Below are 15,970 nucleotides of genomic sequence, written 5' to 3'. Positions count from 1 at the left end.
TAACCAATATCCCTTAATAAAAAGCCAAGAGAAGCAGCCCGGGTAACATAACACGTGCCTTTAATTCAGCACTAGGGGCAGGGGGAGCTGGTGACGTTTGTCTACTTAACTCTCTCTGCAGTTCTGGGGACAAAAGCTGATGGGTTCTGGCAATTAACTCCTGCTGACAGCAACTGGGGATTAAGAAAAGAAACTGAGTTACTTAGGCTGTTTGCTGTTTGATTCAGGGGCCTCTTGCTGGCCAGGCAAGAGGAGTTTGTTACTCTTTGTTAGCCAGAGAAAAAGGAACAAAAGGTAAAACACACACAGAGACACTGCACACTGGATGACCCGGAAAATGCTACACTGTCACTTTATTTTTGTTCTTAGTTTGAATACTTTCTCAGACAAAAATTAACTCATATAATTATTAGGTAGAATCATTACAGCAGGATAATTTATTACATGGTTTTCTAAGCACTTTTACATTCCATATGTTCAAAGTTAAACATCGATCAGGCTTAAAGAGTTACTACAGAATTGCTTACATGTCTTTCCATCAAGACTAGCACCTGATTAAATACTCCTTACCTAGTTTGTAGCTCCATAAGTTCATTATAAATTTAAAATAAGAGTTTTTAACTCTCTAGAATAGTTATTCTTGTTCATTTTCCCCCTTTCAGGTGTGAATTATATCCCCCCTTTCATTTATTTCTTTATTCACCCTATGTCTTAATATCAGCTGCCACTCTCCTATTCCTCCTTCCCCCCTCCCCTTTTCCTCTGAGAAGGAGGTTCCCCCTGAATGTCACCCATCACCCTCTGCGCATCATGTCACTGCAGGACTGGACACATCCTCTCCCACTGAGGCCAGACAAGGCAGCCCAGTTAGAAGAATGGGATCCACAGGCAGCAACGGGTTTCAGGAAAAGCCCCTCCTCCACTTGCTGGTGTACCCCCATGAAAACCAAGTTATAAATCTGCCACACATGTCGGGGTGGAGGGTGCAGAAGTCCAGCCCATGCTTGCTTCCTGGCTGGTGGTTCAGTCTTTGGGAGCCGTCAAGGGTCCAAGTTAGCTGACTCTGTAGGCCTTCCTGTGGAGTCCTTGTCTTCCAGTCCTTCAATTCTTCCCCCAACTTTTCCACATGCCTCCCTGAGCTCCATCCAATGTTTGGCTGTGGGTCTCTAGCTCTCTTTCCATTGGCTACTGGGTGGAGCCTCTCAGAAGACAGTTATGCTAGGCTCTGGTCTGCAAACATAAAAGAGTATCATTAATAGTGTCAGGGATTGGTTCTTGCCCTTGGGATGGGTCTCAATTTGGGGCAGTCATTGGTTGGCCATTCCCTCAGTCTCTGATCTATTTTTGTCCCTGCACATCTTGAGGGCAGGACACATCTGAGTGAGGAAACCCAGACCCAAAAGGACATGCAATTTTTATGCTCTGCTTCTATCTAATACTAAAGCACAAGAGACACCCCCACCCCCCACCATCAAACACTACTTTCAAAGATGACTTTAAGTTTCTGCTTAATCCACCATTGTAGAGATTCCCTTGGCTTCCTTTAATCTTCCCATATTGTTGATCCTGTTACTATTATTAGTGTGCACGCATGCGTGTAGGGGGTATGTGCCACGGCATGCATGTGGAAGTCAGAGAACAACTTTGTGGAATCGGTTTTCTCTTGTTCTTATGTGAGTTCCAGGGATGGGATTCAAGTCATTAAGCTTAACATCTGAGCCATCGCGGACCCTGCTAATCAGCTGGACAGTTTACCGTGTCTTTTGCTCTTATAATGAAAACAACAATGGCTCATATGAAGCCTCTTGTTTTAGATTCCTAGAAATACAACCACTAAGCCAAAAGTATGAACTTTTAGGTGAAAATTTTCTTACTACAGTTTGAAGATCCTGTCAGCTTCTCCAACAGCTTGCTTCTATCTTGATAACTTTTCTTTACTCTCTGTATCAGGGCAGCTGGTCTCTAGAGTAGGAGTCTGTCCTTAAACATTCTGATCATAGATGCCAGAGCTGTTATGGGAATACCCGTACAAATTAAGACTGACAATAATCCAGCATATATCTTTAATGAAATGAAGCATTTTTAAACATATTAGGATATAAAACATTACAGGTATATCAAACAATCCTACAGCACAAGAAATTGTGGAAAGATTTAATTGTACTTTAAAAGAGATACTTAACAACCAGAAAGTGGCAACACAGACCCCGCCCCCCCCCCGAGACAGATTACATAGTGTTTTATTAACTTTAAATTTTGTAAACGCTAGAAAACAAAAAAGCAAGAGTGGCTGAAACACATTGGGTTATTGAAAACACTGCTGGTCTAAGCCAGTCTGTTCACTCTAAAGTTGTCCTAAGCTCAGAATGGAAAATAGGAAATTTGTTATGTTGTGGGAGAGGCAACGCCTATGGATTCCTTCCAGATTGATAAAATCAGATATGACAGAGGGAGACCTCCTCAAGATATTGGGTACTAACAAGAAGGAGATCAAAAAGACCAAGACAGGTAATGTATAAGCTGATTTGTCTATATGGGAACAGTCTAAGACTGACGGAGACTTAAATATCCATGTGTAGTTAATAAATCTTGTTGGCTACACCATTTTATTAAAGGGCATAGGTGAAAATTTATATTATATTTTGGTTACAGTTCAAACCTGCTTATAAGAAAGACAGATGCCTTTCATCTTCTCAAACAAAGAGCAAAGAATTGTCCTTAACTGAGCTATGTACCTTTCACTGTACACACACAGGTTAATACAAAACTGTATATCACTTATGAGAATTTCTATCTTCACAGAGAATAACAACCAAAAAGGCAGCCCTGACAAGATTCACCCTCAGGGATGCTGACACACTTGATCCTACCTCAGACTACCTCAATGGTGTTTCTTCAAAAGACTTACTTTCAGGGCACCTTAAAAAAAAAAGAAAGAAAGAAAGAAAGAAAGAAAAGACTGATGGCCCTGGATGCCCTCACTTCTTCTAGCCTTACAGTCTAATCTCATCGGGATTTCACTTAAGCCTGAACTTTCTCAGTGTTAAGAGATTGGACAACAAATGCTACAGCTAGCTTACTTAAGACTAACCATTTTCCCCATCTTCTTGGTTCCCCTCAACAGAAATACTTCACACCAAATCAGCAGGAAGGGAACCATTCCTAAGAGTGGATAATTTTTGGGCATTCTATTGGGTGATGGATGCTTGCTGTTATATAGGGGTTGGTTACAAGTCTTGCCAAGGAGAAAACAAGGTATAGAAGGTTATACTCAGGGATTTCTCTCTTTTCTTTTCTTTTCTCTATCCTTCTTTCTTTCTTGTGTAAGGGTAAGGGGTTAAAAAGAAAAAGAGGGGAGTATAGAAATATTATAGGATAATAGAAAGAAGGGTAGATTATTGAATCTACTCTTTAATATAGCCAATGTCACATTGGTATAGAACTTTGAATATTGTTATATATTAAGATTATATTTTATTACATTGGTATAGATTTTTGAACATTGATACATATTAAGGTTATATTTTGTCACACACACATAGTATAGATCTTTACATATTAATACAAAAGTTGACATTAGTTTTATTACAATCTACTGTATATAGTATATTTCAAATCTGACATAAGGTATTGAACAATTTTTTGATGGTTTAATATAAAGCTCTAGGTTCTTTTAAAGCTGCTATTACAATGTGTTTAGGATATTTAAGAAATACAAGTTGATAGTTAGACAGTCAAACTCATGGTCACATTTGATACTAGACCAATTTATCCCAGAATATTCTTCCTAGGTTGAACAGATTGTAAGTAGCTAAAAACAAAGTTTGCCTATTCAAATATGCTGTGGATAGATATATGGTCTTTAAAAACCCCAGAGACTTACAGAATATGGCTTTTAAAGATTGTGATGATTTGCATATTCTTCGCTCATGGGAAATGACAATATCAGGGGGTGTGGCCTGGTTGGAGGAAGTGTGGCCTTGTTGGAAGGAGTGAGTCCCTTTGGGGGTGGACTTCGAGGTTGTATGCTCAGGTTTCACCCAGTGAAGAAGAAAGAAACCCTCTTCCTAGCTGCCTGCAGGAGTCTTCTCCTGGCTAACTTTGGATCGAGATATAGAACATTTGGCCCTCTGCATCAAGTCTTTCTGGACATTGCCATGCTTCCTGCCATGATGATAATGGACTGAACTTCTGAAACTGTAAGCCAGCCCCAATTAAATGTTGTTCTTTATAAGAGTTGCCTTGAACATGGTATCTCTTCAACAGCAATGAAACTCCAACTAAAGCAAGTGTGTTTAGTTTTTTAAAGATTTTTTTGACATTGAGACATGTCAGCTCCTGACAGCATGCCATTTCACTTGAAGAAGATATGAGCATTAGAAAACCTCCATATGGAGTCACTGGGCAAAAGCTGACATTACTCCAACTGCATAAGAAATGGTGTTCAAAATGGGCAAACATGATGCAGGAAAGTCATCTCCTAAACTCTGCTAAGACAGGATATGCAGGCCTTCATAATTCCTGCTTTATGAAAGGTTTGTTAGACAATGGGCTTGAAGCCTGAAGATGAGTGCACCAATGCTACAGAGACATTGTGGGTCAGGGGGGAGGGGTGTTCAGGTAGCCAATGCTGTCTGCCATTTCTATAGTTTTGAGCGCTGCTTGCCTGTATTTCCAGTATACTCATATCTCAGATGGGGTTGAAGACTACATAGTCATAGTCTCACAATCAAATTTAAGTTTTTTAGAATTTAAGATGTTTGTAAGTCTAAAAAATGCTTTTAAGTTAGCAATACAAGTTACAATAGAAAATGATTTAGGTACAAAACTCTAAACTTAGTGAGATAGAATGGATAATACTTATTCAAATACATATCCAATACTTTATCCAAAGTTGACAAATCCAGATGGACTGGATTTTATGAATGTAACTCTTACCTAATAGTTTTCATAACTGCTTCATATCTGTTCCTACTGTATGCCATTTATTATTGTAAAAGCAAGAGCCTTTTTATTTGGAAAAAAAAGTGGAAATGTTGTGAGTTGGTCTGGTGTTGCTATGTGTTCAAATGTTAAATACCGAACCCCAAGATCTGGTTGCTCTGACAAGCAGATCCACACATACACCAAGTGATGCTATGTGAACCTTTCTTCCAAGTTTAAAACTATGTGTTAAGTAAAGGTGAATACAGCCAATCACTAGAGAAAATAAAGGTGGGGGATTCAGGTAAAAACCCAAGGGAAGGAGTAAGAAGACACAGGAAACAGTAGGTCTCCATTAGCTATGATGAACCAGGTGCATCTTCCTGAGTGGAATGGACCATGAAGAGAAGCTGGTGGCACAGAAATAACCCAGGAAGACACAGTCAGCAAGTATTTGCGGAACACAACTGGGGAAGTAGGCAGTCCAGTTGTTAAAAAAATTAGACGAGTAGAACTCCTCCAGGAATTATGAAAAGCTAAATAAATAATTCAAAGTCTGAGTCTCATTCATTGGTAAGCTAGATCTATTTTATGGGTCTCGGTTGTCTCCATGGGACATAAAAATAGTTAACAACAACATACTCCACTCACCAGGCTTCTACCCACTGTCACCAACAGGACATGTCCTCAGATGTTTCACCCGCCTGGAGTAATCGCGTAGGTCTGGATTGCTATAGAGAATATATTATTTCCTCTCCTCCCCACAGCTGCTGTTCATTCTCCAGTGGCCTAAAAGAAAAAAAGGCCATTTGTCCACAAGTCTTTCTTTCTAATGACAATATCAAGCAGTGCTGTTGCTAAATGTGGCTTTTTAAAAAGAAAAAGAAGTAAAAGCAATAAGTTTTTTTCCTAATAAAATTTTGTTTTCTGTATATTTACCTGTTCCTATGCATGTCAGTGCTTTTCTGGATGTGTGTCTGTGCACAACATGTGTACCTGGTGCCTGCAGAGACCAGAGCACAGCAGCAGAAGCAATGGAACTAGAGTTTCAGAGGGTCCTAAGTGTCCATCTGGGTGTTAGAAACCCGACCCAGGACTTCTCACGAGCAGCACACTCTTAACCACTCAGCAACCTTTCTAGTCCATTCACAACCTTGTAAGACATGAGAATGAATACCTATGTGACCTTGTGACTGTGTCCACAGGCCACTGATCTACAGTGGTCAGGGGAGAGGCAGAGTAAGGCCTCTAAACTTGAGCCCTGATGTGGAGTTCTGTGGCTGCTTCTCTGTCACCAAGATGGATGCCATGCCTCAGGCCCAACAGGATGAGCCTCCTCTTTGATTTCCCCTCAGTTTCAGTGGTGCCCACTCTTTACATAAACTTCAGTTTAACCTCTTTGAATGTCCTTCTTCCACACTGCTGGTTGCTAGTTGTTCCTGCTGCCCTGGTGCCGCTCACTGCCTCAGTTTACCCACTTTGTGGAAACAGTACCACATGTACTTAAGAGGTTTCTGGGGAGAGTCAGTGTGCCGACACACAGAAAGTGCCTTACGAAGCAGCACATAGTCAGTGCTTACACAGCATCTGTCCACTCTTAATGGTGACTAATGTTTGTTGAGTAGCTTTGACTTGGCCTTCACTTTTGTCTACTGTCCTGAGTATCAGGAGCTATTGTGTGAAGCTAGAGCTCACCCAGATGTGCCCTGTATCTCTGAGAGACTGACTGCAGGGCATAGCAGCTGCCACACAAGCTCTTGAAGGCAGAGCCAGAGGGGCAATCCTGGTCTCCTAATCTGGAATGCAGTGCACTTTTAGAACTGTGAGTGAGCACAGTGCTTAAAACAGACACATGGAGGATGCTGACATCCTGGCTAAGAGGAGAATCCTAGCCTGTAGAAGACAGGCTTGTTTCTCAGGCAGAGAATCCTCTCCTACCAGTGCAAGGCAAGCATCAGGTGCTTTGTCCACTGTTTCCTTAAGATGCGTACTGGTAATAGATCTCTTGTATAATGTATCTAGTTTCAGCCTCCTAGAGCCAGTGACATGAATATTATCTCATTTTAACAGGATAAAGCACCTACTGATGTAGGTTGAACAGTAGAGTCAAGATTTATACAAAGGCCCAATATAACTGAAACTCCCATATTCTTCCTTCACTAGATCTTGAACTCAGCCCAAATGTCTTCCTGTCGTCTCCCGGGGTCTGATGCACAAGCTTTGGTTGTTTACAAGGACACCTTCTATTGAGGGGACACAGCCTGTTTAATGACTGGCATATTCCTGGTTCATGTGTCTTTTCAGGAACACAGATATGGTGTGGGTAATTTTCTATGTATTAGAGGCTCTATAATATAAATCATCACCTTATAATTAATCACCACAACAAAAACAGTATCTGATGAGCGGGCAAGCATGTTGGTGTATATACAGACCAGAATACCATAGCTATATGAACAACTATAACTTGCCACTTGCAACATGGAAGGAACTGGAAACCAGCAGGTTAAGTGAGAGCATCTAGGGACAGGATATCAAAGGCTGACAGGGGTGATGTCACCTAAGGTAGGAGCAGAACATGAGTCACCAGCAGTTGGAGGCTGGGACAGGACAGGGCTGGCCAAGGATCACTGACTGACAGATAAACTGGAGGGGACACAGATGACAATGTTATACTGTTCACTGCAGAACAGCTAAAAGGACTTTGAATTTTGTTACCATGAACAGATGATGACTGTCTGAGGTGGCAGGTGACCCTGCCCCACACTGGATACAAGTTTCATACATGATCTATCAAGTTACCAGGCTCATTTAACTCTCATAGCACCCTGAGGTCCTCGTGGGGCAGGCTGGGCTTCTGTATACAGAGCACACTCACGGCTTCCTCAGCGTTCTTCAAGTCGCAGTCCTGCCAGGTGATGCCACTCTGAACCGAGCAGTTGCCCTCCTTGATTTGATACTTGAAGGAATAAAATGTTTCAGAGCCGTCCTGAGGAAAGCAAGGGTGACACCTGGAGTCAGTCAGGGGACCCAGCATCAAGTTTGTGGACCCTGACACATTACACACACCAGTCCTGATCAGACTCAAGGAGAGCCGTGTTTATTAAAATATAAGTGTTTACATTTGTAGAAATACTCTTTGGAAGAATGTTCCTTATAGTCCCTAAGTGACATAGTAAAAGTTGTCAAAGCAGTGACCAGCCCCTTTTTCTTGCTCCAGCCTAAGGCCCCTGTAAGATGTCAAGCTGGCAGCACCTGTCAAAATAGCAGCACCTCAGATTGGAGCTGTCACAAGAAGCTGTCCAAGGTGGTGCATCTCCTTTCTCCCATCAGCTGGAGCTGTCCTGCAGAAGCTATCTATAGTAGCTGCACCCTGAGCAGCTCTATAGACACAGAGCCTCAGCCAAAGCTGCCTGTGTCCAGGAAGGTCTTCCCACCCTAACCCATTGGCCCAATGCAGGGAGAAGGAGGTGGGAAAAAGTGACCAACCCAGGAACAGGAAAAACCCACTAATCTCCAAGCTTCCCCCCACCCCACCCCAAAACCCCACCAATCCCAGAGCAGGAGAACCCTTATACAGGAAAATCCACCAATCTCTGAGCTTTGTAAGCTCATGATTTGAAATCCCACCAATTCTCAGTCTGGAAATCTCTGACTTGAAAATCTGTGCCCCCTAAGAAATCCTATATAAGCCCTGTCCTTTGTCCGATTCCCTGCTATCTGCTCCTGGGAGCAGAAGGCAGCTGCGATGGTTTGTTTATGCTTAGCCCAGGAGTGGCACTCTTAGGAGGTATGGCTTTGTTGGAGTAGGTGTGTCACTGTGGGTGTGGGCTTAAGACCCTCACTCTAGCTGCCTGACAGTCAGTCTTCCACTAGCAGCCTTCAGATGAAGATGTAGAACTCTCAGCTCTTCCTGCACCATGCCTGCCTGGATTCTGCAATACTCCCACCTTGATGATAATAGATTGAACCCCTGAACCTGTAAGCCAGCCCCAATTAAATGTTGTCTTTTATAAGACTTGCCTTGGTTATGGTGTCTGTTTTCAGCAATAAAACCCTAAGATAGAAGTTGGTACCAGGAGTAGGGTACTGCTGTAATAGGTCTGACCATACTTTTGTTTGGAAGAATGTGGATCTGGAGACTTTGGATTTGGCAAGCCATGGAATGCTCTAAGTGAGGTTTGGTTTAATGAGCCATCCTAGTAGGAATATGGAAGACTATGTTGCTGAAGGTGATTTGAAATATGGAAACCTAGTTCTAAAAGTTTCAGAGTAGAAGAATTTTAGTACATGGCCAAGAGACTGTTTCTGTGGTATTTCGGTGGAGAATGTGGCTGCTTTCTGCCTTTGTCTGAAGAGTCTGCCTAAAGCTAAGGTAAAGAGATTTATATTAATTGCATTGACAAAGGAAGTATCAAAAAAGCTCCATAGAGACTTTGTTCTCTGGTTAAGTCTCATGAAGAGCATTTTGAACCATGTAGCAAGCTTAGAAAGGAAAAAATTTAAATATATGTTCTGAGTATTAAAGGGGTACCAGAAAGTGAAATGGAGCTGAATCCTGTGTTCAAGGATATCACATCAAATAAAGGGAGTGACACTTTGGGCAAGATCCTACCCCAAAAAATTTAGATCCAGGCATGGTGGCACACTTCGTTAATCCCAGGAGATGAAGCCAAGCAGATCTCTGAGTTCAAGGCCAACCTGGGACAGAGCAAGTTCTAGGTGAAGAAAAACTTAAATCACACCTTTAATCCTAGGAGACAGGAATACAGATCTCCAAGTTCAAGGTCAATCTACAGAACAAGATTCAGGACAGCCAAGCATAGGTAGTGCAGGAGCTGGGAAACAGAAAGCTGGTGATGATGTACTAGAACAAGGGGACCATGTTCCAGCTCCTGTAAACAGCAGAACTCTGCAACTTCAGCCATGTGTCTCTGGCTTTAGAACCAAGAATAGAAAGGACGACTGGAACAATTGATGCTGGTTAGACGGAACTAAGAAATTAGTGGTGATTAAGAAGAGACCAGCATCACTGAGGTGAAATTTTCTGGTAAGTGTTTTCTGAGAGCACAAAGAAGCTGTATTCCAGAGCTAGACAAAGTTGTACCTTGTGCTGCAGCTGTACTTTGTGACATGTAAGAGTCACCCAGGTGGTACTGGTTTTGAAGGCATGAGGGGGTCATGAAGAACAACTGAGGCTTGGCACTTCGAGAGGCCATGGAAGGGGGCTGGAGAGATGGCTCAGCGGTTAAGAGCACTGACTGCTCTTGCAGAGGTTCTGAGTTCAATTCCCAGCAATCACATGGTGGCTTACAACGATCTGTAATGGGATCCAATGCCCTCTTCTGGTGTGTCTGAAGACAGCTGCACTGTACTCATATACATTAAATAAATAAATCTTTTTTAAAAAAAGAGAGAGGCCATGGAAGGCCATTGGTAAAAGTGTAGCCTCAGTTGTAGTTGACAGCCCAGGGCTGAAGGGGTCATGCAAAGGATTTGATGCTTGGCACCATGAAGAGAGCCCATGAGAGGCTATTGGTGAAGCCTAGTTGCAGTGGAAGACCCCAGTGTGCTGGAGATGCCTGTACCATGGGATGGGTGATCACCAAGAACAGTAATGGTAGTGGAGTGGATCAACCTGAGCTTAGAGTGCTACAGAGGGCAGAGCAGGAAAAGTAATGCCAGCCCCTTTGGAGGAGCCCAGATTATGTGTGGATCCCAGACATTGAACAAGAAGCTGTAACACTTGCCTTGGGAGACTCCGAGATGTTCAAGATGCCAGAGCCATGGGCTATCTGCTGAGGAAAGCTGCTAACAGGGAGTGGAACTACCCCAGGAGAAAGAAGTTTGTTGCAGTCAACAAAGACAAAAAAGGAGTTGGAGGTCTGAAGACCACTTTGACATCAGACATGGAGATGCAGAGTTTGGCCTTTGTCCAGCTGGTTTTCTGTTTTGCTTTGGGGATGACAGTGAAGTGATGGGATGAATCTTAGAAGAGAACTTGAACTTTGGACTGTTAACATTGTAGAGTCTGCTATAGACTATGGGGACTTTGGAAGTTGGATTAAATGTATTTTTCATAATGGTATGTTTAGGAATGGCCTCCATGTGTTTGAATAAGTCTATGGGGGTGGGGGGTGGAATGTGATGGTTTGTACATGCTTGGCCCAGGGAGGTGTGGTCTTGTTAGAGTAGGTGTGTCACTGTGGGTGTGGGCTTAAGACCCTCACCCTAGCTGCCTGGAAGTTACTCTTCCACTAGCAGCCTTCAGATAAAGATGTAGAACTCTCAAAAATTCTTAGCTACTCCTGCATCACGCCTGCCTAGATGCGGCTATGCTCTTACCTTGATGACAATAGAATGAACCTCTGAACCTGTAAGCCAGCCCCAATTAAATGTTGTCTTTTATAAGAGTTGCCTTGGTTATGGTGTCTGTTCACAGTAGTAAAACCCTAACTAAGACAGCAGTCATCCCTGGATTCTTACTTGCTTTCAGTAGATGCTCCAGTAAGTCTGTCTCATGAGATTTGCGCCTGGTGTGTAAACAATTAAGCATTACCAGTTGCAACATGGAAGGAACTGGAAAACAGCAGGTTAGTGAAGCATCGAGGCACAGGACATCAATGCTAACAGAGGGTGTTGTCACAGAAGCTAGCAGCAGAGCTCTAGTCATTATCAGAAGAAGCCAAGAAGCAACGAAGAGAAGGAAAAAGTGAAGAAGTCTGAGGCTCCTCAGCTCCTCAGCTCAGCTGAAGATACCTCCACCCCCAGGGGAGCTGTGTCATCACTACTGAAGAGGCTTCCTTTCTGAGCTTTGTGGTTCCTGGACTCCCTTGTCTCAGGATGCCCTTCCATTGCTATGCTGTCCCTCCTGAGAATTGTCTGATTCTTGAGTTCCCTATCTCGGGTTTCCCTTCCATTGGGAAATCTCTCCTCAAAGCTGTATGGTTCCTGGGCTTCTGAGTCCCAGGATACCCTCCTATCTGAGCAGAAACATGTTCATACTATGTTTATATTATCTCTGCCCTCTTTTATGTAAACCCTGGTTTATATGTACACATATGAGTTCAACATGTCTGGTTGAAGCTGGGCATAGAGCAAAGCCTGGAATCTGAGTAGCACACTTGGTGGACTGAAACAAGAGGACCTTGAGTTCAAGGCCAGGAGAGCTACAGAATGATGCCCTGTTTACCACAGTTTAACCTCCCGAATCAAACAAGCCTGTGCCCATTAGGGGTTTCTTTTTATCCTCATGGTATCAAAGGATTAGATATTCTTTTCCTGGTGGAATAACTTAATTAATCCAAACAAAGAGTCTTTTAAAGTAAAATTTATTATATTATTTATCTTTCTGAAAGATTTTTAATTTTAAGTGTATGACTGTTTTCCTAAATGTATGTATGTATGTATGTATGTATGTATGTATGTATGTATGTATGTATGTATACTAAAAGTGTGCCTGGTGCCCAGAGTGGCCAGAAGATTTACCATAGACCCTAGAACTAAAGTTATAGGTGGTTTGGAAGCTACCATGGGTGCTGGGAACAGGTCCTCCCCAAGAGTAGCCAGTACCTTGAACCACTGAGTCGTATCTCCAGCCTGTGAACTTTATATTAAAAAATAAATAAAACAAAGCTGGGCAGTGGTAGCACACGCCTCTAATCCCAGCACTTGGGAGGAAGAGGCAGGCGGATTTCTGAGTTCGAGGCCAGCCTGGTCTACAGAGTGAGTTCCAGGACAGCCAGGACTACACAGAGAAACCCTGTCTCCAAAAACAAACAAACAAACAAAAAACCTCTTAAGGATCTTCTTTTCCTCTACTTGATACATCCTGCTTGCATTAGTTTCCTACCTGAGTGCACTCACAAAGAAATAAAATACAGTAAAGACTAGCCAAAGATCACTCGGGATGCAGCTTAGGCTGTAAAGGTTTGCCTAGCATGCAGAGTCCTGAGTTTGCTTCCCCAGTGCCACATAAACCTAGCATGGCAGCCCATGCCTGGATTCACAGCACTAGGGACATGGAGGCAGGAGGATCAAAAGTTTCTGTTCATTGTCAGCTACACAGCAAGTTCCTGTTTAGTATAAGGTTACATGACATCCTGGCTCAACCCTCTGTCCCCAGAAGTAAAGAAAGCTAATGGAAACATCCCTATTAACCTCAAAGATTCAGCCACACACACTCAGTGCTAGATACCTGGTCCAGGCAATAATGCCAACTCTCTTCTTATTCCCAGTATTCATCCCCGTGTGGAACTCACACTTAAGGCTGGGAGATGGCTCAGGTCACAGATGCCCTGGGTTCTCCTGCTGCAAGCTGACTGAGTGCTGGCTGGATCCCCACTATGCCTGTCCCTTTCAAACATCTCCATCTACTTGGGTTTCTTTCTTCCTGGGATACTGCTTTCATACTCACCCAGGAAGCCTAAGGACTAGCCATCTCCAGCCTCTACCCCTGTGCCTGAGAGCAGCAATGACAAGTGGTTTCACAGGAAAGCTGTCACTCACCGTTTTAGTGCCCTCGGTCACTCGGTACAACACAAACTGGTTGCCGCTTTGTAACCCAGCGTTGTACTTCTTCAGAGCAGCATCCACAGCCTGAAACACAGTCTCATCATTGCAGTCAAGTTCCTGGGCATCTTCTTCCTGCACTAAACATGGCAGGAGCCCAGAGCAGAGGAGCAGGATAGGAATTAGCCTCATGATTTAAGGTTCCCTCTAGAGTTGGAGGGACTGTTTTGCAGAGAACAGGAAGCCAACTCAGAAGTTGCTTTTAGCAGCCTGCAGTGTCTGATCTCTCCTGCCTCTGCTCTCCCTGCCTAACTACTGGGGTCCCTATTTATAAGTTCTTTGCCTTCCTCCCAGGGAACAAATAGAACTCTGCTGGATGTCCAAGCAGGTTTCAGGCTGTAACATTGCAACACTGGGGTTGGTGACCTGCTTGTTTGCCTTTGGAAGGAATGTGCAAGTACACAGCACATTTTAAAAATATTGCACAACAAAAAGATATGCCCAAGTTGCAGATTATACTATATTATATTCCAAATGTCAGTAATATTAACAATAAAAGTTAAAGCTTGTAGGGTGGTGGTGGCACATGCCTTTAATCCCAGCACTTGGGAGGCAGAGGCAGGCACACTTGTGAGTTCAAGGCCTGGCTTATCTACAGAGTCCCAGGGCAGCCAGGGCGACACAGAGAAACTGCATCCTGGTAGGGGAGGTATTAATTTGCTAATTGGTTCTTAATTGTGTCAATTGCTGGGAGAAGGGGAAAAGGTGGGACTTCCAGGTCCCAGGAGGAAGAGAAGGGGATGAGAGGAAGGAGGCAGAGTGGCAGACATGTAGGTCTCAGGGGCACGTATAGTTTGTAGCCTCTGTTGTGGGCAGAGGCCAAGAAGGATGGGGCAGGATATTCTTCATCCAGCCACTGAGTTATCTGGCTACCTTTAAAATATTAAGGCTGTCCAGTGTTTTCCATTTGCTGCGACTCAGGTGGGCGGGAGAAAAGGCACTGCTGGGTGGGGTGCAACTGGCAATTTGGTGGATCTAGCCGCAAGGGGTTGAGGGAGCTCGGAATGAGCTCTCGAGAAAGAGCAAGTATGTTACTAAAATTATATGCAACAGAGTTGTGTTTCCTTTTAATGGGCTTATTGGGGTTGGAGATTTACTACAACAGATCTACAGAGTTCTAGGACAGCCAGGGCTACACAGAGAAATCCTGTCTGTCCCAAGAAAACAAAACAAAATGAAAAAAAAAAAACAAACAAACGTTAGTTGTGTAGCTGACTTAGTAGAGAATCTGAGTAAAGAGTGGCATTCAAACTTGTAAACTGTTGTCTAAAAGCAGGAATGGCGGGCATCTGTGTAGGAAGTCAAGTGCTCCTGGTCGACACGTTATCTACTTTCTAAAATGCTAAATTAACACAGACACTTGTAAAAGGTTGCACAAAGCTACTGCATTTATAAGAAGCACAAAAGTGAACACAGTAGTCAGTGCACATGTGCAGGCATTCACACCTTCAATGACTGCTGATCCATGGAAGAGCAGGTGCTTCAACTGTAAGACTCTGAAGAGCCTTAGCTACTGGGAACCCCCGCCCCCAGTGAGCCACAAGGAGCTGGAGATCGATGCAAAAGCAAGAGGAGTTTATTTCTCCGCATGCTGGGGTCATCTGCATCCAAAAGGAGAGGCAGGCGGCCTACTGGTATTCTAATAGGTCATACCCCTGGTCTTCTGTATTTAGTGCACAGTATCCCTGTCTCAGGACCATCAACTGCACTGTACCTATTCGATCTTCAACAAAAGTAACCAAGCAATTCAAAATGTAAGGGCTAAAGGTCAGAAGCAGGAACGAAATGATCAGGGGTCCTAACAATGCATAAATCAAGGTAGTAAACCAAGGGGAGTTGTTAAACTAAGATTCAAAACATCCTTGGGTTCTCTCTCTCTTGGCTAGTCCCTCCCGTACCTTTGCCATTGAATCCTTACGTATCATCCCCCAATCCTGCCCCAATAGTCTCCAGTATGTGCTTCCCAATGTTTCACACCCTCAGGTAGCACAGAAAAAGTGGTTGCCCCTCCACACACACTGATGGGCCTGCTGCTGGCTTCTCTCATCTCAGGGTCTCACATATATGGGAATTTCTTGCGGGATACTTCTCAACTTTGGGTGTTCGCACCCTAAGCCCCAACCTCTGAGGCCACTTCTGGGGCACGATTTAGATTCAAAAGTCACTCATCCCCCACATTCAGAAAATCCCTGTCCCTGTGTCTCTATAGTGGGGATATCCCAGGAGTCAAGGCCTGCTGCTAACTTACAGAGATCAAAGACAAGGTTTAGTTACCAAGTATAAGGTCTTATACTGTAGTGGACCAAGCTACATCCCCAGTGGTTGATAGTACTTGCCAAGTCACTTTGGTAGGGTTGTGTGAGGTGCTGAGTCTCAGCTCAGGAAGGAAGATACACCATAGCCATCTGGCCTTGCAGAAGGGCAGGTGATCTTGAGCTTGAGGGGGTTGCTCCAGTGTCTCGCTGCTCTCCAGTTG

At 43.6% G+C, this 15,970-nt stretch overlaps 1 protein-coding gene across 5 annotated transcripts; it reads right to left on the bottom strand.

The window, feature by feature from the left end:
- Positions 1-326: 326 nt before the first annotated feature.
- LOC143444016 (T-kininogen 1-like) lies at positions 327-14,620 on the bottom strand. Of its 5 annotated transcripts, none has more exons than XR_013113487.1 (5): positions 13,432-14,620; positions 7,642-7,912; positions 5,575-5,712; positions 1,875-2,009; positions 327-1,230 (listed from the first exon to the last, which is right to left on the bottom strand). XR_013113487.1 is itself a non-coding variant. In XM_076942729.1 (3 exons), the coding sequence occupies exons 1-3, from the start codon at positions 13,624-13,626 to the stop codon at positions 5,698-5,700; spliced, it is 321 nt and encodes a 106-aa protein (XP_076798844.1). In that variant the 5' UTR covers positions 13,627-14,420; the 3' UTR covers positions 2,047-5,697. The 5 variants fall into 5 exon arrangements, 2 of the variants coding, with proteins under 2 accessions (XP_076798844.1, XP_076798843.1); XR_013113486.1 differs by having other exon boundaries at positions 7,726-7,912; positions 13,432-14,417; XR_013113488.1 differs by having other exon boundaries at positions 7,802-7,912; positions 13,432-14,417.
- Between the last annotated feature and the right edge of the window lie 1,350 nt (positions 14,621-15,970).

The sequence above is a fragment of the Arvicanthis niloticus genome, chromosome 12, assembly GCF_011762505.2.
Source record: "Arvicanthis niloticus isolate mArvNil1 chromosome 12, mArvNil1.pat.X, whole genome shotgun sequence".
NCBI classification, from domain to species: Eukaryota; Metazoa; Chordata; class Mammalia; order Rodentia; family Muridae; genus Arvicanthis; species Arvicanthis niloticus.
This window is presented reverse-complemented; position numbering and strand designations above follow the sequence as displayed.

What these genes read in the sequence shown, in the direction of transcription:
- LOC143444016 (XM_076942728.1), bottom strand. Translation starts at nt 13,626, where the DNA reads ATGAGGCTAATTCCTATCCTGCTCCTCTGCTCTGGGCTCCTGCCATGT. An exon ending in TGACCGAGGGCACTAAAACG is followed by an intron (nt 7,913 to 13,431) that starts GTGAGTGACAGC and finishes TGCTTTCCTCAG; the next exon opens with GACGGCTCTGAAACATTTTA.